Below are 23,618 nucleotides of genomic sequence, written 5' to 3'. Positions count from 1 at the left end.
CATCAATAGGTTTGCACATGTTGTATGGGGTGAATATAAAAATCAAAGTATAAATCCATTGTTTTATTAATGAAATTCACATTTTTTCCCCCATTAGATGTGTGTGTGTAGCACCTGGTGCGACAATTTCCTTAAATCCAGTCCATATTAGTCTTGAGATCGAATTGTAGAAAAAAACTTTTGTTCATAATAAGGCACTTATTATGCACTTAAAAGTTCAAATTTTCATTATTGCTGAAAAAAATTACCAGGTTTTTCATCGCTCCTGAGATATTGATTTTGATTATTTAAAGAAGCTGTAAGGGCCTGTATCCACATAGCTTTTTTTCTTTTTCTAAGCGCCAGTGTCTTTTTTTAGTAGTTCCCTTGGAGTAGCAAGTGTTTGCAGCCACCCTGAAAAAAAGTGGCATGAAGTGCCCCCCAGTGCCTTGCCACCACTTTTCTGCTAAAGAAAAACACTAAGTGGACACGCCGTACGCAACATTCAGAGCATTAATACAGCTGCAAATAACAATCTGCTACACGAAAATAAAGTGATGCAATGGCGTCCTGACCAGATACTGAAGTCACAGCGTGTCGTAATATGTGCCTCTCTTTTCATTGTTTTGGTAGATGGTTGTGTGTGTGTTAGTAATTGTGAGTCCCTGTGTGTGAATCTCACTGGCTAGTTTATTGCCACAGCTCTGCGCTGCACTCATACCATGCTGATAATGCGAGTGTCCTTGATGCAGAAGTGTAGCACCCACCCTCCGGTCCCCCCTCAGGGACACTGTTGGCTCTGTCAGCACTGTTGCCCATGTTGGCGCTGTTTGTGCTGTTAGCTGCTAGCCGCTGGCTCAGATCTCCATGTTGAGAGCTGTGTGCAAACAATCCCCTCTGAATTACAGATATGCTCTGAATGTGTACAGCTGCTTTAAATATTATAAAATGAGATGTCTGTCTACTTAATTCCTATCTGTCTGCTAAATTTCACATTTTTTTTAGTCATAATCACAACTTTTCTTGGCATTGGGCCCTGCATGCTGATCTTAGTGCTCCTTCTTCAGCTTGGCCAGACGCATGAGGAGCTGGTCCCTCCGCTCTGTCCTTGCTGACAGATGTTGTGGATCGCTGGGAATCAGCTCACACATCTCCTGTGAACAACAGAGAAGGAAATGTTAGAAAAAGCAAAGAATAGATGCCATTCAGATGACGTATCCACCCTCTGACAGCCATATTTGAGTTCCTCAGGAACTGGAAATACAGTGGATGAGAATATAGATGATTGTGTTTGATTGTGATCTGATTACACACTGTGATCTGACTTTGTATTAATGCAACATGAGTCAACTTGCAAAGGAAAAATGAATGTCCACAGTGAGAATATGACTCTCTTACTGACTCCAACTTGTGTGCTGGCATGTAAGTTTTCTAAGTGAGGCAAAAAGCACCAGAAAACAAGCTCTCTTTGACCTTAAACTATTTATTGCACCAGCTCAGGGGTTTCCTCACACAGTGACCTTGTGAAGCTAACATTTTAACAGCCTGTGACAGCATGTGACTAAGTAATGACTATTTAGGAGAGAGCAATTTGACCTTAAGGTGAGAAGTAACTCTTGACTTTCAGTCATGCTGAACTAAAGACTCAATCAACAAAACATTATCTTCAATCGACCAAATCAGCGGGAAATAAATCATAAAAAGGCAACAGCATCTGTTTTGATTAAGTGAATACTGTTACGTTTTACACACAAGTTTCAGTTAAAGCATTCTCTCTTTTCTGCTATCATACTTACAGTAACCATGCTCTTGGCCGCCTCACTGCCAGAGAAGTTTGGTACAGGCCCAAATGAGTTCAAGACCCTCGTTATGCCCTCTCCATACCGTTTCATATAGTCCTCCAAACCTGCGGGAACACAGATGATCAGAGCAGGAGAAAATGGGCAAAACAAAACATATCTTAGATTTTTATTTAAGCGTTATACTTAATATCACACATGGGATTACAAGCCACTGTTATTTTATAACCATCTTCAGCTCTCATGTACAAAACAAAACATGTGGAGAAGAAAACAAAAATACACACAAAAAATTAAAGGCAAAACAAAAACAACATCTCATATGAGCTGCTTATCCAACATTACAGATCATCTCGATAAAGAGCCCTCTTCTGTTTATTCCAAAGCTTTATCTTGCGAATTTGTTCATTCCAATATGAACAGATATCTCTTTGTGAACTTTCCATATTTACAAAATCAATTTGTAGTTTTATCTCACTAAAAAAACATTGCACAGTAGATAATAAAAAGGATAGTAGAAAGCAAGATTAAACTTAATTTCTGTAGTATTTAGACAACACATTTGACAGATCTGCTTCTTTTTTCTTCTCCAGACATAAATTGGCAATGGGAAACCTGTAATATCCTCCTTGTGTGAATCTCCAGAACGACTATTACACTGAATTGAAACCATGAAAATGCAGCTATAGAAGCACATTTCTAAAAACAGATTGCATTTTTTGTATCTCAAAGTTATAATTGTATCCAGGGCACATTTCCAAGGTCTTTTTATACAGTTAACAAGAGATAAACAGTAACTGGACAACAGCTGCAAGATACAGCACTGGACTGGATAAGTTTAACTGGTGACAGCCATGTCAAACGTTTTCTTTTTTTTTTTTGCAGTTTATATTTCCTGCACTGAAATATGGTTAGACCAGCCTCAGTCACTCTAAAGTAGGAACTCCTCCTTGCTGAGAGTGCATGTTAAATTCCTCATAAATAACAGTCAAGTTTTTTTTTTTTGGGGGGGGGGTCTACTTTCAGTGTGATTCCTTCTGGGAGTTATTCTCTCATTACACATTATTATTGATTAATCTTTAATGATTTATTTGTGATGTAGGAAACAGGCACTTTGGCTGATGAATGATTTAAGTGCTGCCCAATAAACTGTTAAAGATTAATAAATTAGGGTCCTGGTTTTCCTCTAATACTATAGAGCTACGAGGAAGGAAAAACCCCTACAACCACTGCTGTGGAGCAAGGTTGTATTCATTCAGCTACAAATGAATTACATTTATTCATTCACTGTCCGTAAGCACTTGTCCTCGCAAGGGTCACAGGGGGGCTGGAGCCAATCCCAGCTGTCATTGGCAGAAGGCAGGGTACACCCTGGGAAGGTTGCCAGACTATCGCAGGGCCGACGCATAGACAGACAACCTTTCACGCTCACAGTCACACCTAAGGGCATTTAGAGTCACCAATCAACCTGACCCGCATGTCTTTGGAATGTGGGAGGATTACAAACCCCGGAGAAAACCCACGCAGGCACAGGGAGAGCATGCAAACTGCCCACGGGCCGAACCCAACATGGGATTGAACCAGTGACCCTCTGGCTGTGAGGCAACAGCGCTAACCACGACACCACCGTGCCGCAAATTAATTACAATACATGTTAAAACATTTTTGATATCATGTTAAAAGTCCAAAAGTTCTGCATCATAACATTTTCTGATCGCCCTGCAGTTGTGCCCCATTAACAATTTATGTTTAAAATTAAGACAGTTTCTATAAACCTACATTGGTTTACCTACAGCGTCTCTTTTAAAGATAAAGATCATGAATAACAGCTGATAACAGCCTTTGTTTTGAGCTGGCTGAGCCACTGATAGTAGGTTACTTCCTAAAATACTTTGTGTTGCGTCTTTATATAAACATCCTTCAGCACGCAGCCAAAAGTTTGTTGGTCAGAAAAGTGACTATAACCCCTAATTTGTACGCAGAAAAATTACAACACACAGTTAATGATCTATGAGGCAACATGTTTAGCCTAACAACAATGATTAGACAAAACACATCATAAAGAGGGGCAGTGGTTTGGTTCGCTCACATTCCAGTGATAAGAAACACGGCAGGTGAGGACTAGACCCTGGGGCGTAGGTTTGGTTTTAACATTAAGGGGCACATATGTAACAGGGGGATAGGAGTTACTCTGTGAGAAAATTTTGACCGTCAAATACATAATTTCCTGCATTCTGGTGTTTTTTTAATGCATGAATTTGTGCATTTTCTACACCACTTTTAGAGCTTGAACCCATCATAATGTAACTCAATACAACTTCTGTCAGTTAGTTCAGACCATCAGCTGGCTGACTAACAGCTAATGTTACCTAGCTCTGCCCCTGCTGATTTGACCACAGATTTGTTGTTCGCAATGTAGCATTGTCAGAGAAACAATGGCATGCGTCCCCTGACACGTGGACTTTACTGCTTACTTCGGCCCCAACCACGTCCTGGGGAAGCTCTCCCAAACACGTTTCATATTGTCCCAGATACTGTTAGTCTCACTCTGTGCTTGTTAGCCTGCTCAACAATGATGTGACATAATGAAAAAACATCAGCAACGTCATCTTATTCGCAGATTGGACACTAGCAGTCAACAAGTAAATATCAGCCAATAAATCGGTGCATCCCTAAAGCCCAGTTCAGACCAATGATGAGTGATGAGACCAAATTTTAGAAGTTTGCAGGGTAAAGTTGCTGCGCTGTGAACTGCCCAGTCTCACTTGATTCAAGCAAGCTGATGGTGTCACCTGCAACTGAGCAGGTCAACTCACCGTCAGCTGGCAGAAGGTTCGTTACCTATTTGACAACAACCAACAGACTTGTACTGAGGTCCACTGGTTTGGTCAAAATAGCCATAGCTGGCATGCTCACTTGCCACACACACACACACACACACACACACACACACACACACACACACACACACACACACACACACACACACACTCATTGAATGATTAATTGGTGCTGGTTATTTATATCATAGTGGCATATCCAGCACAGAAGTACAGGGAGTTGTTGCAGAGCTATGATACACAGCCTCAGGCAGTTGCAGTGATGTGAACCTTTGGGTTTTTAGAACGTTACAGACTGGCGCATTGCAAGTTGTATGTTTCAGCTCCACTAATTGTAAATCTCTAGTCTGAACCGGGCAACATGATTTAGTATTTTTTTTATATTTAAACATTACATAAATAGCAGTTTTGGCATCCAGGTGTGTTGTCCAGGAATTAAAGAAACACAGTGTTGAATGTGAAACTGTTAGTATGAACGTCTGTCGAAAAAGCTGCAAGTAGCAATACCACAGGCCAAGCGCTCTTTCTGAGCAGGCATGTTTTGAACGGACAGTGCACTAGTTCCTTTAAGGATAAAGCTCTCCTGTGCAGGTCCATGGCTTTACAAAAACCAAGTCATTGAGGCAGAGCAGAGAGAGAGAGACAGAGACAGAGAGCCTGAGTGCTCCAGTATCTGATTGGAAAGATTTAAGGACGGGAAGTAACAACAGGAGTAGGTCTGAGCGATCTTTTGTGAACATGATCATGATGCTGTTTCCTGAGCAGAAAAAAACCCTCAGTGGAAAGCTTCAGGACTGCATCTACAGGTAGAGTTGGCACCTGGTTTGAAGGCCGTGATGTTGGCTCTGTGAGTTTTGGATTACTGGTGTGAGGGAGTGCATTCATGGCGTCCCATCAAAAGACTGCTTTGTTCTGCCAAAGCGTCCTCTTTTTGTGTGTGTGTGTGTACACAGTCAGGGTTTCTCTCTGGGTTTCACACTTGCCTTTAATATTCTCCATCTCCCTGAGGGTTGACCCTCAGTCTCTCTCTGACTCTAAGTACAGTACATGTATGTTGAACTGAGACATGTGAGCTATGTCAGTGTTGACTCCCACATGTTCTATTTGACTAAGGACGTGTCAAAAGCTCTTCCTGAAAGCTCTTCTTAAAATTACTGTCACCCAAATATTTTTTGAGCTAATAACTTTGGTATGTTTTGGGTTTTATTACCCACCACATAAAATATAAACACATATAAACCACGTCACCTTTCAAAGGTTCATCTCGAGGGCTGGAATCGAAACTGAGCAGTTGCAATTGTGGTAAATTATCAGTTGTTGTACTTTATAGGACATATACTTTTTTTTTTTATCAGTCCTCTCATTGTTTTTGTATTACACTCTGTATGCAAATTTAACAAAAAATACATTTTAGTAAAAACTCTTTCTACTTTAATATGCAAAGTACTTAAAATTTGATGAGATCATCACTCAACTAAACAATAACTATCGCTTTTTATGACTATATAAAGTATCTAGAAATGCCCGTGTTTTAAATTTTAATGCACTTTAATGTAAAATTAGAAATCCAGAATAATCAGCTGCAGTTGATCACATTCGCACTGATCAAAATCCTGATCAGCTGCATTAAAAACTGATATCACCTTCATCCCGTTAAACTCTTTCTTTCTCTACTCCTTTCTTTCACTCAAGTTTTTGCTCAAAACCAAAGATTAAAGTTTTTTTTTTTGAACGTCTGTTCATGAGAGCAAAAAATCTAGAGAGGGAACATTACCTGCAGGTGCATTGAGGTGCATCGTTTCCATGGGACCTATGAAGGCGTAACGCATTCCTAGCCCCTCTGACATCACCAGGTCGATATCCTTCACAGAGATAACGCCATCCTGGTGGAGAGAAAAAAAAACATTCACTTAAATTAAGGGAATACGCTATAGGTGAAAACAGTTTTTTGAGATTTTGTGCTATTTTGCGTCCTTACAGATTAGTGTAAATGTCCAAAATGCACATTTAGGCATTTATTTTAGCACATATTTCTGTTCTTGAGATTTATGCAAAAAGTTAATATTTTATTTGATAATGTGTGCATATTTAAAAATAACATTTCAGAAAACTTGAAATACGAAAAAAAAACACAAGTTATCAACTGGGGAAGTTTCACCGTTATATCTATAACTTAAAAATTACCCTATTCACCTGAGGCATCTTGTTTTTGGTCTAAAAATGCGTGAAGAAGAAAAGGGTGCAAATCGGTCGTTCAGTAAATGTATGACTCTCCCAACTGCAGCTTTAAAGACAAATACTGTCTTTATCTGTGAGTACAGCGTGAAGAGCTGACAGGTCGACCCTGAACCCTCTACCAGCTGTTTTCCACTGAGTGACACTGAATGGAGGATTCAATAGTGCTGATAAAAAACAAAACAAAACATAACTCTTTGGATTAAACTGCAGCTTTAAATTTCGAACATACGTTCCCTGGTGGTTTCGGTCAGACAGGTCACGGCTTTTTACCTCCAGGGTTTTGGACCAAATTCCCTTTGATCCCATCAGACTACTCCCACCATATAAAGTTTCCCTAATCAGCCAATTCTGTGTCCTCGGGATAATGTAGTCAGTACCGGCAGAAGAGGGGCTGCGGACGGAGGGATGGATGGAAGGAAGGAGAGACGGAGGGAGTGGCTCAGGTAATCTTTGGGTTAGAGATACCTGTTGGCCGACCACGGGGGGAAATCAAAGCTCGGATACAGAGACAGAGAGCAGGGTGAGCAAGAGGAGAGGGACAGGGTCGTCTTTGTTTGGGTCCTGCGTCCAACAACGGACCTGTTATCTGAGCAGAGCGGGGCGGTGGGTGGGGTCTTTTCTACACCGTAATCACTGGGGGGAACCAGCCGCTTTCTCAGCTGCTCTGCTTTCCAACGCTGGCGCTGACTCAAAGACCATTTTCCGAGTGTTTAGGGGGGTGAGGGAGGGTCCCTGTTATGTAAGGAGGACCTTTGCTTTGATTGAGGGCCACTTTTGCAAAATAACAACAGGCCGGGGGCCAGTCGTAAGAGCCCCATACATGTTTCTGATTTTAGGACTTGAGGACATTTCTTGGATGTCAGGACGTTTTTAGAATTTTGGGACATGTCTAGAATTTTCAAGGACATTTCTAGGATTTTATGACATTTCTAGGATTTTAGGAAATTTCAAGGATTTTAGTAAGTTTTTAGGATTTCAGGATGTTCCTAGTATTTTAAAAGCTTTTCTAGAATTTTAGGACAGTTCTAGGATTTTAAAACATTTCCAGAATTTTAGGACATTTCTAAGATTTCAGGATGTCTCTAGGATTTACTGACATTTATAGGACTTTCAGAATTTTCTAGGATTTATGGACATTTATAGGATTTTGGGACATCAGGGGTTTAGTTCAGGGGTCCACTTGCACTTTTTCTACAAACAAGCTCTATTTTGTTGCTTTTTTATGCACTCTGGCCCCTTATGTACATAAAAGTACAAAAACAATTTCCATTGTGAATCACCTTATTTTTACTGTGAATTTGAAAATGGTTGGGAGACCACCCGACAGCCTATCGGGGGCAAGACTTGGCCAGCGAGCCATACCTTGTGTTTCATTGGCTTACAGGCTTACTAAGTTTCCAGTCACTGATAACTGCCAAAGATTCAGACTTCTTGTAGAGCTTGGTGGACCATCACAAAGGGGCGGGGCTTTGTGGAGGGTTGTGAAGTGTGAAGGCTTGGTTACTGCTCTTTCCCTTATGGCTCCATTCCCTTCTGAGAGCTTTTGGCTGAAAATGCTTTTTTTTCTTACTTTATAGGGGTCAGGGGTTACTTACTAGGATAAAGGGAGCGTAACATTTGGATTAGATTTAAACTAAGACTTTCCACCAAAATAATTTCATTTCACATGTGTGGACTGATTTTACCAGCTCTAAAATACTCCTAATAGCAGATATAATGTAAATATTCTGTAATGTAAACATCACAGAAGTTGCCTGCAAGGTATCCTTCTGCTTTGTCAGTGAACCTACTAGTTTGAATTTTCTCTCTCTAGTAAATGTCTTATGTAACTAAAGTTATCTTAAAGGCAATTAATGCGGCACTAAATTTACCATGAACATATAGTAAAATGTAGAGTTAAAAAAATGTTTGAAAGGCTATATCACACATCTGTGTTATCTGATAAAAATAAATGCATAAAATGCAGAAGGATTATTTCAGGAAAAACTTGGGTAAAAGGATATCAAATGAAGTACTCTGTTGGTATCTGTATCACTTAAATGGCACTATTATCCTAATTTTTTTAATGACACCTATAGCTGTCACCAATTACAACTCAGCTCCTTCGTTTGTGATAAAAAGAGACATTGAAAAGAATCTGGTCTTTTGTAAATGTCACATTATTGTTTTCTGGTTAATCTACTGCTGAGCTGCTGTTGCAAACAACAGCATGGTGAAATTTTCTTAATAAGTCGTTGTGGAAGATTTTTGATGGAGTGACTGCTGGTCAAGAGGTGGCTTTCTACTGTTTGTGGAAAATTAAATTTGTGGCAAAATGAACATGAGGAGGAAAGCCCTAAGATTTGCATTTAATTTGGGGGAGCATGGTCCTAACATTGGTATCACATGGCATTTGTCATGCAGTAGGTTTGGTGTTTATTTATTTTGATACCTGTTCACTACAGTGATGACAGTACTTTTCATGTCAACTTAGGTCTCTTTGACTTGTCATAGTGGGAATGGCTCAGGTGGTACTAATAACATTAACTACAACTCTGTTCTTTCCAAGTATCCATGTTTCACTGAGCCAGAATGCAAAAAAACCATGACCCTAAAGCGGAAGCATCTAAATGGAATTCATCCATATTTAATTTTATCATTTACACGTGCTGTCACATGTCAAAAAGTCTTTGTTTCCTCAAAGGTCAGTCCAGCCAGGACATTTTGAAGTTGGTCACTGGTGCAAATGTGCATAACAGAGTTGAGAATTACTGATTTATATGCAAGAGAGGACTGTCCTCTGACAACTAATCGATGCAATACCCGTAAAACTAACAGATTTTAGGCTCAAACAGGAACGCTGTTATCAGAGGATTTCACACATGATTCTGTACTTTTTCTGGTCTTGCTTGCCTCCTCAGCATTGACATTGGTTTTGTATATGAAGGAATTTATGGATGTACAACTCACGTTGAGTAACTTGTTGTTTTATGTTTTTAATGATGATTCAAATCATAGTAATGCTTCCAGATACGTGTATGACTCAAACCGTTTTACAGATGAGAGATCATTAGGTGTGCGTCACACTAACCTACATTATGACCTCCTGCATGCCGTAACCATTTATTATATGACAATGGAACGGTTGTGCTAAATTATAAACAAGTCGCAATTACACACAGTTCTACGCCGGCTACAAAGAACGAAGAAGGGTGTGCCCCATTCAGTGAAGGGCTCGTCAGCTTTATGTATTAAAACACTACTGAGACTTGCTCTATATTGTTTTTTTTAGCTTAATTGATCAGCTTGCTGTGTTGTACGTTACATAATAACTTTTTCATTTCACTTTCACCTTTCATTTATATTGCATGTTGTACTGAACATGAGCTTTAAATAACTTTTGTTACCTTTTGATGCCCTTCTGATATAACAAAACCGTAAAACTGGAAAAAATTTTCTCAGCTGTGTAAAGTCTAAAGATGGACTGTAACTGAGTCCATTTACTTGAGAATGGTACTTAAGTACAAATTTGACATACTTGTAATTTACTTGAATGTTTCCATTTTGTGAAGCTTTTTACTTCACTACATCTGAGACAGATATTGTCAGTCAGCTTCAGCTACTTTTCAGTTTACAATTTTTCTCCTTCCTGTCCAATATAAAATGTGCATCTCCAAATTTAGTGATTGTGATTGTGAATTTTTCTGACAAACTGAAGTGTCCCTTCATGGGTTGAGAAAATTCTCTGACTTCTTTATAGGAATGTGAATCGAGAAGCAGTTTAAGTAAAGAACTGGCTCCAGTTTGTCCAGTCACTGGCAATCTTATTCATTCACGCTGATGCTGGCATGTTTTTCTGACAGTTGTAGATTGCAAAATAATGACATACAACTTAAGCGTCTTTGCTACAGAAAGGAAGAAAGTGTGGCCTACATTCACAAAGAAAGATTACAACAGTGTTGCTTGTCATTTCTGTAGAATAATTTCAAGTCAGGGTGAAAAAAATAGCAATATGCTGAAATATCTCTATGCAACATGCAACACATTCCAGAAAATCCATGTATTAAATACTCTATATAAAAGTGCCACTGTTTCCCAACTGAGCAGCATGTCTGTGACTGAGGGTAAATATCTAATGTTTTAATCGTATTAGTATCAATAAAATATCTCAATTCCAATCCCTACTTCTTAAGCTAATCAAACTATTAAAAAAACCCTCTTGGAGAAAGTGTGTCAATCATTGTGCGACCAAAAGAACGGGAGGACAGCACTTTTGTTTTATTTGGTAGCTATCTCTTTAGTTACCAAAACCAGGTATCAAACAGACCCTGGGGCTAAATTATTTAGGGCCATGGTATTACCAAACTGTGACATTATAAAGCTGTTATTTTTAGGGCTTTGGTGTAATTTATTATCACGTTCATCCACCACTGCTATGTTTTACACAAGCACAGCACGCTAGCTTGACTATTATCTAATTGTAACAAACAAGCTAAAACACAAACTGTACTCTAACTGTTTCATTTAGTTTGCCACATATCTTTATATTTGGTGAATTCATGCAAGCTTATCTGCTGGCTGAGAAAAACCAGTCCCTCTTCCTTCTACCAGCGGTGACTGCAGGCAGTGATTTACATCAGCAGCAGAGGGAGGAGGACGGAGGACAGGGGGACGGGGACAGGGGGACTGACTGAGACTGACTGATACACATGTTCTTCATTCTTCTTAGACTTCACTGAGCATTGTGACATCAGGAATACTATTTATATTGACATTTTACATTTTTTCCAGAGAGAGATATTATTGAGTTTCCATGGTAACCTTGCTGTTGTTACTCCAGAAACAACATTTTGTTATATTTAAAATATCCAATTCTAATCCTGTCCTGATTTATTTATTTTTTTTTAAATAAAAAGTATTTCTAAAACTAGTAGTATTGATAAAATCTGAACAATACCCGTCCCTATAGTTACCAAAGTCTATCAATGTAAGTTCTTTACAATTACGTTCCCCTGTAGCGGAAATGGCAGATGGTGGAACAACTAAAAACAAAATGCAGTGTGTCCTGTGTGGCACATGGCTGTTATCTGTTTCCACTTCAACTACTTTTTACGCATTTTAACTGCTTTGTCACAGTGTAGAGAGAGACTAAAAACACAGGCAGGTCTTTGTTATGTGCATCAACCATTAGGCCACTGGGGTGGCCCATGGTTTGCCATTTTTGCTTGGAAAAGAAAACCCTTAAGTTGTCAAATTTGTGTCTCCTTTATCTGTTGTTGTTCATATCACTTAAATGAAAGAAAGAAAAACACACACACGGAGCCAAAACTGAAAGATGTACATAGAAGATGGTATCGGGACTGAGTGACACTTGTTATTAAACAACATCTCTGACTTGTTCATGCAGCCTGAACCTTTTACACGAACGCCAAAGAAAATCCATCAACCAGAACAAACCAGTTTCTCAAACTGTCTGTCTTCGACACGATACACCCGACAATGCGTCTTGTTTGTGTGAGATGTGACATTTACACGGAAGAAACATGTTAATTAGAAAACACGCAGAACACACAAATACCGAAATAAAAATAGTAAGACCATTTTCTGACCTCTTCTGATTTAATTAAGTTGTATTTCAAGGAAGTTGCTTGAATAAGGAAGAAACCAAAAGCTGATGTCAGTTGGAGTAAATGTCTGTACTAATGTTAAAAACAGGTAAAAACTAAAAAGAAAAGTTTAAACAAAACGAAGAAAATACATCATACTTATCTATTGAGTTTTACTTCTTGATCACAGAGGAGACTGACCTCCGCATCTCCACCTACTCTTTAAAAGCTTACATTTGTAAAATGCTATTTCCACCATTGCAATTCTCTTAGTTCTTTGGCCTTTGTTTCCTTCCAGTCTCTTAACATAACCAGTTCCCCAGTAAACATAACTTTGGACTTGAGAAGATTTCTTAACGAAACCAACTACAGAAAGAATCATACAGCAGGTGTTGGTACTCAGAAAGAACTCCCAGTCAAAGGCTCTTCAGTCAAACGATACCTGCATCCTGACCTTTTTGTATCCAGATCTAGACAAAAATGATTATTTTTTATTGTTGTGTTTGCAGCCAGTCACTGCAAGAGTTCTCTGATTTAATGCAGCATGTGTGATTAGCCCTCTACTGCAGAAGCTACAACCCATACCAAACCCACCCACACCAGTACCTGACACTGAGAGCAAAAGAAAGTCAGGGCGGGAGGAAGGGGAGGTGGATGGGTCAAGCAAAAGCAGACTTTCACACAGGGAACTGCAGTTTGCGTCCTATGTGAAACCAAAAGCCAGGTTAAAGTAACAGATGTTGCATTCTGATGTCACTCACATGATGTATTTACATTATATTTCATGTTACAAATGTACGTGTTTTAACCCAAAGCGTTGTTTTCACCAATTCAGTATCTGACCAAATGTCTCCCTGAGTTATATAGCGTTGAATAATGGCCAATAAGAGTTTTTGCAGAACGTGATGATGCCACAGTTAAGTTCACCTTATAAAAGCATCACTTCATTTTATCTTATTAGACATTTGTGTGAAATCTTAAGTTATGGCCAAAGACATGTTTTGTGAGGTCTGGCTGACATTTGACCACTAAATTCTAGTCAGTTAATACCTGAGTCTGTCTGGACGTTTGTACCAAATGTAAATTAATTCCCTCAAGGATTTCTTGAAATATAGCATTTACAAGAATGACACAAATTTGAGGTGACCTTGTCCTTTATTTTGTGCCCACCAAAGTCTAACTGGGCGATTGCTAAATCCAAGATAATGTTTATGCCAAATTTGAAGAAATTCCCTCAAGTGGTTCTTGAGATATGATGACCACAAGAATGAAACAGACATGAAATCACAGTGACCTTGACCTTTATTTTTTTACCTCCAAATTAACCAGCCAGTCGTTGAGTCCAAGTGGATGTTTCTGGCAAATTTAAAGAAATTCCCCCAATGCATTTTTAAGAGATCGCGTTCACAACTTAGTTAACTTAGTTAATCCCTGACTCCAATACAATTTGTGCCAAATTTGAAGAAATTCCCTAATGGCGTTCTTGCCATATTGTGTTCATGGGAATAGGATGTATGGGAGGATGGATGGAAAAACTGAAAATGTAATGCATCCTGTCATGGCAGTTGCTGAAGCGGAGGCATGAAAGGTTATCAAAAAAGTACTCTATGGGTATTGGTATCTCTTGAAGGGAACTGGTATTAGTACTGGTGTCAGTCCTAGTATCTATGCAGTGTTTCATACTGAGCTTCAATTTTATACAATTTCTGGCATTTAATTTCTTCTCCAAGGTCCTAGTACTGGAATCTGGTCCAGCTTGTTCAGAAAATCCACTTTCTAAAATCCAACTCTGATGCACATGACCAGGCAGTGGGGTCAAGCTCGGGTCATCCACTTCACCTGCTCTTGACTCAAGATGCCATTAAAGACATCACATATATCATCTTATATAATCTCTATTTAAGAGAGGAATCTGCCTTGTGCTGAGACACATTCAGGTTGCGGAACGCCTCAAACATTTAGACTCAATTTATGGCGGGCCCACATGCTGAGCCGTCACAGCTGAGAATGGCTTGTCTGCAGGATTAACCTGCTGATCAACTTTGACAGGAACTGTAAGGGAGACAGAAGGATCATTGCTGTCGGACGGGTTTGTTTTCTTTGACTCTGTGCTGATGGTGATGTATGAGAGAAATTCTCATCAGTGAGCAGAATTTTTCATAACTTAACTGAGCACATACCAAAGAAATAGAAACCAGTTTAGACCACTGGTTCAAATGAGAAAAGTACGAAGCAAGTAGCCTTCCCCTTTTGTCACTTTGGAAGATTTTTCTGCAGGTTTACGTGATTATGAGGATTACACTTTTGAAATTCAGTATTTCTAGTCAAGCATTTTTAGCAAAACTGAAAAAAAAAACCCTGTTTGGTTATTCTTACACCCGCAAGCAGATGTTTTGTGGCTGTGAAGAATGTGAGCACACAATTGCAGGTCTTTTTCAGCACAAATATTTTGAGAGCAGAAATGTATAATTGTATATCACATCAGTCATGGCTTTGTTCCATCTAAGTGTCACAACAAATGTCTCAGGGAGCCTGCATGCACAGTAGCATAGCCTTTGAAATGAAACACCTGCAGTAAATATAACATGGTATCATCTTCGTTATCATTTACACCTGCTTCACTGTATGCCAAGACAAAACATCTGCCGTGACAGCAGTCTTTTGCTGCCTTGCCACATACTAAACAGAAAAAAACAGCTTAAGATTTGTGCTGCAGATTCAGTGACTGAAATACAATCTAAACTCAAAATTTGGATACTATGTAATACATAAAAAAACAATGTAATGATTTGCAAATATTTTCAACCTAAATTTGATTGAATACAGCACAAAGACTAGACATTTAATGTTAAAACTGATCAAGTTAATTGTTTTTTGTAAATATACACTCATTCTGAATTTGATGCCTGCAACATGTTCAAAAAATTTGGCACAGGAGTAACAAAAGACTGGGAAAGTTGTGAAATGCTTAAAAAACACCAATTTGAAACATTTCACCGGTGAACAGGTTAAAAGGTAACAGATTAAAGTACCATGACTGGGTATAAAAGGGCATTTTGGAAAGGCTCAATTGTTCACAAGCAAGGATTGGTGCTTATTGAGAAAATTGCGTTGGCAGACAGTCAAAAGGCAGCTGCCACACCTATTATTAGGTTAAAATGCCGTTATTAATGTTCATTTGCATATCCCACATTGTGAAACAGTTACAGTTTTGTCAGCTTTCACTTTCACTTAAATACAAAAACTTTCCAGTTAGGCATAGGAAAAATATAATAGTATGTCAGTTAAAAATATGTCTCTGTTTAAAATATGTCAATGCTGACTTTTGGTTTCACACTGGACACAAACCCTGCTCTCCTGGGTCAAAGTACCATTAGAAGTAAAGGGTAAACTGATAGTTAATTAAACTTTAGTTAAGTTAATTTTCTACTAACAAATGGTGATGGTCAGTGCTGAAATGGTGTCTGTATGAACAGGACAGCTGGGAGGACGGGACCATGGGCAGGCCAGGTGTGATGTTTTGATGAATTTATGTGTGCCAACCATTGCAAGAGATTTAAAAAGCAGCATGTAGCAGCACCTGAAAATGTCTGCAACTTGGGAAAACGATGAGATTTGGGAGCTCCTCACACTCCAAGTAGAGGATAAGATCAGCTGCTATATAACAGAGACAGTAAATAATTGTTTTTGCCAATGTTGTTGTTCATAAAGTCCATTTTATGTCACACTAGAGGTTGACACTTTTGTGCTAAACTTCATGCCTCTTCTGATTCTGCAATACTGGTATGCTGTCCAAACTAACACACTGGAGCTAAATGATGCCACACTCGCTTGGTTCTGTGGAAAAATACAAAGGAGGCCTAAAAAAAAGGACTTCCTGGCAGCCCTATAGCACAATCTCTGTGTAAGAGGAGCTATGACCTTGTCTCACTTCTTTTGAGTGGTAAGGTAAAAATGTTTTAAAGTCTTGACATCCTTGTTTTACAACTAAATGCAAATAGATCAGACATATCTGTGGTCACTGTTGAGCATTTTGTTTAGAAATGAACCATTTCTAACACATTCTTTGACATTCAAGTAGCATGGAGGAGACACACTTAGCTATTTACACACCGAGTTGCCACAGTCTGATGCTCGAAGTTGCACACAGCTGGAGCTCCCTCCAGAGAAAGTATTGACACTTTAACAGCAACGTGACATTTTTGCCAGCTGGGACCTAAGGGTGCCCTCAGGGTTAATTCTCCTCAACAGGAGCCCCACAAGTGAGTGATCCGTGCACAGTATGGAATGTCATGTAGATATGAGTCTGAGCTTCCACATGTCTGTGTGAAGACACAAATATCACATGGTGGATGCATGGATGCGATGTTACAGTAAGCAGAGAGTCGGGGGGAGAGAGACATAGTAATTTCTACTTTGTTTCCATGAAGTCTGCTGGACGCTTTAATTCTGAGAAGCTGATGGCCGGTAAGATGTCACCCCCAGTGACTGTTGTTGTTTTCTGTTGTTCTGCATTGACTGAATTAACAAGGGTTTTCACCTGACTGCAGGCCCACTCGGCTCATCAGTGAACCAAGACGCTCCTCTTGTAACAAAGAGTCATTTAAAGAAAAGAACAAATTCCAAAAATCTTTAAAAAAAAAAGTCCAAACTGTGACAGACCCAGGACATTTTGTTACAAGTCATCCCATGCTTCCTCTCAATAATGCCAGCTGCTCTCTACCTGTGTTAACCAAAAATGTAACCAGCAAAAGTCAAGCAGTCTTTTTTTAGTGCATTACAAACGTGTCACATTCCTTTTTCACTTCTGTGAAAGAAAAATCATGACTTAGCACTCTCTAACTCTAACTCTGACTCCCTAAACAATAAAAATGGCATAACATGGCAATAACAATCATTTACTCTCCCTGTTATATTCCAGCTGATCTCATCCTCTTCTCAGAGGTACGGAGCTCCTGAATCTCATGCTTTCCCATTTTGCAGACATTTTCGGCTGCTGTTTTTGTTCTTTGAGATAGCTGCCGCTAGTAGCTAAATTTTAAATCTCCCACGGTGGGTCACACACATAGCACATCAACAAAATGTCACATCCTGGCCATGGTTGTCCTGCTGGCTTTCCTGTTTTTTCAGACATCATTTCAGGGCTGTTACTACCTCCTGTGGTGGCTGAAAGGTGAGACAACTCTGACCCTAATGTTGGGATCGTACCTTGTATACAAAACTGCAAGGAGGTGTAATGGCACAATATTCCCACCTTGGACAGGCAGTGTGAAAGGGGCTGTTGATTTGGAAGCCACAACAGAGTCTAAAGTCTTTGAATTCAAATCCTAAGTTAAGTTCAAAGTCCTTCATTTTGAGTTTCGAGTCCAAAACCAGTTACATTGCACTCTGCACTCAATGTAAAGCCATGCGTTGTGTTATCAAGACTTCTGCCTAGCTCAGCTTTAAGTTTCTCATTGGTTATTATTTATTGCAGGGTCATTGTATTGTAGCAGCACAATTATGAAAAAATACTGTATTTACTATAACTATAACTATAACTGTGACACCAAAAAAGCAAGAGACAACTAGTTGATTGGCTTTCTCTCCACTGCTGTTCCTGTACATTATGCAGATACATGAAAGCCTGATGGGGCTGTGCAGTAACCTGCAGGTATAGTGCATCATCTTCAGTTAATTATTCAGTTGACGTGTCTCGAGTTTTATTAAAGGATGCTTGACTTAAAGACGGGGGCAAATTAATCCCAGCATTGTGATGAACCTCAGACAATGCACATGCCATAGAGATACAAAAGTTACCCCGAGGATGCGAGAACATGGCTAATCCAGTGGATCAACCTGTTCTGATACATTCCTCTTGTCAGAAACACATACATCATTGGCTTGATTGGTTTCAAATCAATTAATATGTCAGATGATGACAAGAAGTCATTTTTCTTGTCATGGTTGCGCTGCTTTCATGATTTGATTTATTATTTTTATAAAAAGACACAGAGTTAACTATGTCTTTATTAAAAATCTAGTGCACGTTGTTCACGTGTGGAAGAACTGATATGTAAAATGTCATGAACAGGTTAATGAGCATTTTTTATTAATTCTGTCATTTTAGCAACAACAAATATAGTGTGCATGTTTTTTTCTTTTTGCTTGTCATTTTAACATTTAACATTTAAATGTCTAAGATATCACAACCTCATCATTGCTCTGATTTATAGCCAACATGACACTAAATACTGTGGTCTTAATTGGTTTTATTGGAGAATTTTCTTGCCCCGTAATGACATAATTTGCTACTTCAGAGTTAACACGTCTTGACAAGGTCGAAAGTGAAATACATTAGCAGCTGATCAGTCCTCAAAAAGAAAACACTCCCTTAAATACAACAGGGAGAGAAAGGGTTTTAAACTGGTAAAGCTGTTTGTACACACGTCAGCAGTAGTGACTCAACTCTGCTCACACTATTATGTTCTTTGTTTAAATTATGGAGCAATGTGGGAGAGTCTGATGAGAAAGAAACAGCCATGTCCATCTATGTCGTCATAAGATCCTGCAAATCAAGAAATAATTTCCATTCAAGCATCAATGCACATGATGGACTGACCTGACTATTAATGTACAGTAGAGGAAACATTCCCATCATGCCTTCGTCCTTATAGAGGACTGTAGAAAATCCGTTACAGTGTGTAAAATCCTTTTAGTGTAAAGTCATGAGTAACTTAGAATAGATTTATTTTTTGATGTGAGAGTCAGTGTGTCTTTATGGATGTTTTCTCAGCTACAAACAGTCACATTTAAACCTCATTCCCACTGCACAAAAAACCCGCTAACAGTCGCTAACATCTTTTACAGCTTTTTAATGCAGTGGGAATGGGTAGGATCGGCATTCACACCGAGGTCAAATGACTCTGCTTAGACACGGGGTTTTATCGCCTCCAGCTCCGATCAGCATTGATGGGAATACAACACCCAGGTAAACACGGTGATTTAAGCTCTTTAATGCAATGACGTGCTGTCACTAACTACCCTCCGTCTCCTCCCAAGCAGGACAAAAAAATCGATCCAAATTCATGTACACCGAGTTTGAAAGAGAGACTGAATGAAAGATATATAAAGAGAAGAAACCACTGAAAAGTTTTCAAAGATCTCTGTTGCTGTTGCTGTTTACCTGTTCTGCCTATCTGTGATGTCGCACGGACACACCAACAGAACAACACGCAAACACACGAACGCACACAAAAGCTGATAGAAAGACGGCTTGTGCGGTGTGTGTTCACCTGCAGTGGGAATGCAGTATTAAGCAGGTTTACCTGTGCTTGAAGAACCCGCATACATGCGCTAATTTTGGAGGGAAAGCGGTATTAGAGGCAGGGCCATAATCACCTATTTAACTTTGGGGAGCCTGTATCACTGATTGCCCCAGTGATACATTGTTAGATTTTATATATTACAAACAAGAACGTCACAGAAACAGAAAGTCACACAAAACCTATTTTGGTACCAGGTTGGAAACATGTTTATTTCTGCTGTAAAGTTGGGCATTTTCATATAGGGCTCTACAAGGGCTGACTTGCCCTTGGAGTCGGCCTCAAGTGGTCGTTTAAATATTGCAGTTTTTGGTACTTCTGCTTTGGCTTTATTTTTCAGCCCTTGAGGTTGCTGCTTGCTCCTAGTTATTGTCCTTTTACATTTTAATTTGACAGCATTTCTTTTAGTCAGCCTGATGAGTGAGTGGGTGTTACCTTTTACCAGAGGTTCATTTCTGGAAGGAAAATTTATCACTAGCTGATCAGTATTTTTGTTTAGACATTTCAAACATTGTTGTCAAATTGGAGCTGACAATGACTACAAGACAAACTATTTGAAATTAAGAGACATCGTGTGTTAAACGTTGCACCCGTATTGTTGTTGCCTGTGTGTCAACCTTTGGTCTTTCTTTCGCTGCTGCCTTGTGTTTACCTTTTGTGAGTGTGTGTGTGTGTGTGTGTGTGTGTGTGTGTGTGTGTGTGTATGTGTCCATCTGATACAGTTACACACTGTAATTTAGGAGTACAGTAATGTCAGGGACAAGAGCACAATGTGCCGATTTAGTTGTGAAAAGGACACTCTTTATTACACATCTCCGACAGAAAAGAGGTAGAGACACTGATCTAAGTCCTTCTTTAGAGTTATTATGTCCTGTGTTTGTGTGTGTGTCAGCCATGAAATGCGAGACGGGATTTGTTCTGTCAAACAGTTGTAACTTATCCCCACACAGGACAGAGCTAATTCATTACAACTTTAATTATCTTGTAATCTAGTCAACGGTCAGCACTAAGGAGTTTTGTTTGGCAGAAATAACCAACACAATGATTGAAGAGATTTATTACAAAGTCAGATAGCAACCACTACAACCCAATCGCCTGAAAAAAGTCAAAATTGCACGAATTTGCAAATCATGGATACGTCACATTCGTATGTTATCATGTAGCAGATATGTTTATGTTACTTTATGTTTTACCACTGCTGTGGTTAGGTTAAGCACTTGGTTTTAGTTAGGAAAAGATCATGTTTTGGCCTAAAACAACCGCTCTTGGTGACACAGTCGCAGCTGAAAATGCAGTGAAGCTCTGTAAAAATGAGCCACTTTTTATTTCACTATCCTGGCTGGAAACACAGTGCTGTCTTGGTAAAAAATAAAATAAAATAACAAAGAAAGTGTTGAATATTTCATACAAAAGTTTATAAATCTTCTACAGAAATAACTGCCATCAAATTATCAATAAAGAGGGTAGTTTGAGGTAATTCTAATGTTAGTCATATTTTAAGCCTGAATCATAATGAATCATAACAAGTCTTCATGTGAATTAGGTTCAGGTAACAATCATCACACTTATTGTACCTACTATCATTGTAACTTTTTCTTCCATGAGTGATTGTGTAATGGTGCCTGTCATCAGCGGCTAAAGCTCATTTACTCTCATTGTGTTCTTTTTTTGGATGGAGATTATAGCAGAGGTGAGCTGACAAGGGGCTTCCTCTTTTCTGCCTCTGTTACAAAACCATCAGCAGAGATACTCAGCCACACAAAGCCTCTTTGAGATTGAGGAGCTCTTGTACAGAGATGAAAACAAACACATACACACTGTTGTGCGACTAATGTTATGAGGCCTTTCATTAGGACCTGAGCACATGGGTCACAGGATGATATTTTAAGGTGTGTTTTAATTTGCACAGTAGTGTCAGAGGAAAAGCAGTAAAATAATTATAGATTGTATGAAAGATATGGACATAGCCACCATGATGTCACCTGTTGGTTTGAAGCCTCGAGACAGGAATTTTGGACAAATATTTTTGTTTGAGAGCCAGAAGTGAGCATTTGTAAATGAGAGGGTTGAGCCGTGGCAGATGTGCATTGCTTTGACTCCATCCTGAACTAGGGCTGGGCGAAATGACTTAAGATATCACAATATTTTTAGGCTTTATTGTGATACATAATATACTGTATATCTCAGTATTTTGAATCTCTTCTAAACTTCTGTAAATTACTAAAATACAAAATTAAATGAACCACAGTTACAAATAAAGTACCTACTGCCATATAATAAAGTTACATAAACTATTGTTAGAATAAAGTTGAATAAAATACTGTCATGATGTTAAATAAAGAATAACGAAATGAATAAAGAATAGCTAAATAAAGTACTGTTATGGTAAAGTTAAATAAAGTATTGTTATAATTAAATAAATCAAAGCGGAACCTATAGTGCTTTAACTTTGAAGGACCTGGCTCGTCTTGGGCTGGAAGTGTTGATTTTTTTGCTGTGAACTTTAGACTCCAGTCAGCAGTTGGATGCTAGCGTTAGCAGACAGTTAAACTGTAATGATGGTATGAGGATTCATCCATTACAAGCTGGAAACAAACTAACAGCTCTCCAGTTCATATATTAATAATATTTGCAAGTCATAGTGCTCTGTGGTTGCAAAATGTGATGAAATAGTCAAGGTCTTGAGCTCTGCAAAAGCCTTGTTTTTTGTGTGTGTGTCTGTGAAAGGCTGAGAGCCATAGAAGAGAGAGAGAGAAATGAAATGCCAGTGTCAGTTTCTCATGTTGAATCCCCATAATCAGTATTGCTTTCCAGCTCATCCATATTTGTTTGAGTGCCATGCATTGTATAGGCGCCCCCTCGCCCACATGGACAGAGGAAAAGCATTATCAGATGACATAAACAAAATAAAAGATATAGCATAATATGATACAATAGACGTTTTTATCATCAGATGTTATATTTCATCATATCACACAACGCTATTTTATACAGTCTCTATCACCTATTTTACTCCAACTGGGACCATAATTCATAAAATAAACATTATCCTGTATTGAACAAGACTTGAAACTAGCAATTGAAGCCATAAACTCATAAGGAAATTGTTTACTGGGGTAATTACTCAAGTGAGAGAAAGGTTAATTTTTTCAAAGACTTCTATACAATCAGAGAGTTTTTGCAACCAATGGAGTTGTCCCTTTCTGGACATTAAAAGAGAATACAGGTTTAAGGGACTTCTGCAATGGCTTCACTTTTCAGACCTGCAGACTACATCCACTTTTTTATACAGTCTGTAGAAAGAATACATCTACCTTAACTGGTTCATCTATAAGGACAGAAGCAAGACACTGACCTGGACCAGCCTCCAGGACTCTGCAATAATGGCCGCCTGCACTCTGTTGAGGGCGAAGCCATCGATCTCTTTCTTCAGACAGATGGGCGCCTGACCAACCTGAATTGAGACAAATCAAACATGTTAAAAACAGCAATACTGAAACTCCTCAGACAACATTACTTGTGATTCTACATGCTGAAGACAATGAAGTAAAAGTATATTTACATTACTGCAAATTTTAGTACACCCAGTACTACACTGACTTGATTCCTTACAGGAAGTCATTGGTTTGCAGTTTAATTCAGCATGTTATGAAATTAAGCCTGTGCAGACTTGCAAGGAATTGAGACTTGCTTGGTTCAATCACTGTGTGGTAATTCAGGGACAAGTGAAACAATGAACGTTCAAAAATATACTCATCATTGGTATCAAAACTCAAAAATGTGATCCTACTTGAAAAAAGTCGAAGGCCATGAATTGCATGTTGTTTTTTCATGTTTATAATATTCAGCAATAATTACTCAAAGATATACAAA

General features: G+C 38.9%; 2 protein-coding genes across 2 annotated transcripts in view; one reads left to right on the top strand and one right to left on the bottom strand.

The window, feature by feature from the left end:
- Positions 1 to 23,618, top strand: part of ift88 (intraflagellar transport 88 homolog) — a 91,401-nt gene that overhangs the window by 24,838 nt on the left and 42,945 nt on the right. The window lies entirely within an intron of this gene.
- On the bottom strand, positions 1,029 to 23,556 carry cryl1 (crystallin, lambda 1). Its single transcript, XM_088082716.1, has 5 exons — positions 23,536 to 23,556; positions 23,101 to 23,199; positions 6,393 to 6,501; positions 1,776 to 1,885; positions 1,029 to 1,133 (listed from the first exon to the last, which is right to left on the bottom strand). Exons 1-5 carry the CDS (start codon positions 23,554 to 23,556, stop codon positions 1,029 to 1,031), a joined length of 444 nt encoding a protein of 147 aa, XP_087938842.1.

This window comes from Plectropomus leopardus, chromosome 10, assembly GCF_026936395.1.
Source record: "Plectropomus leopardus strain MGB_pleo_1.0 chromosome 10, ASM2693639v1, whole genome shotgun sequence".
Lineage (NCBI taxonomy): Eukaryota > Metazoa > Chordata > Actinopteri > Perciformes > Serranidae > Plectropomus > Plectropomus leopardus.
The sequence above is the reverse complement of the archived record's forward strand: the minus strand, read 5'-3'. Positions and strand labels throughout refer to the sequence as shown.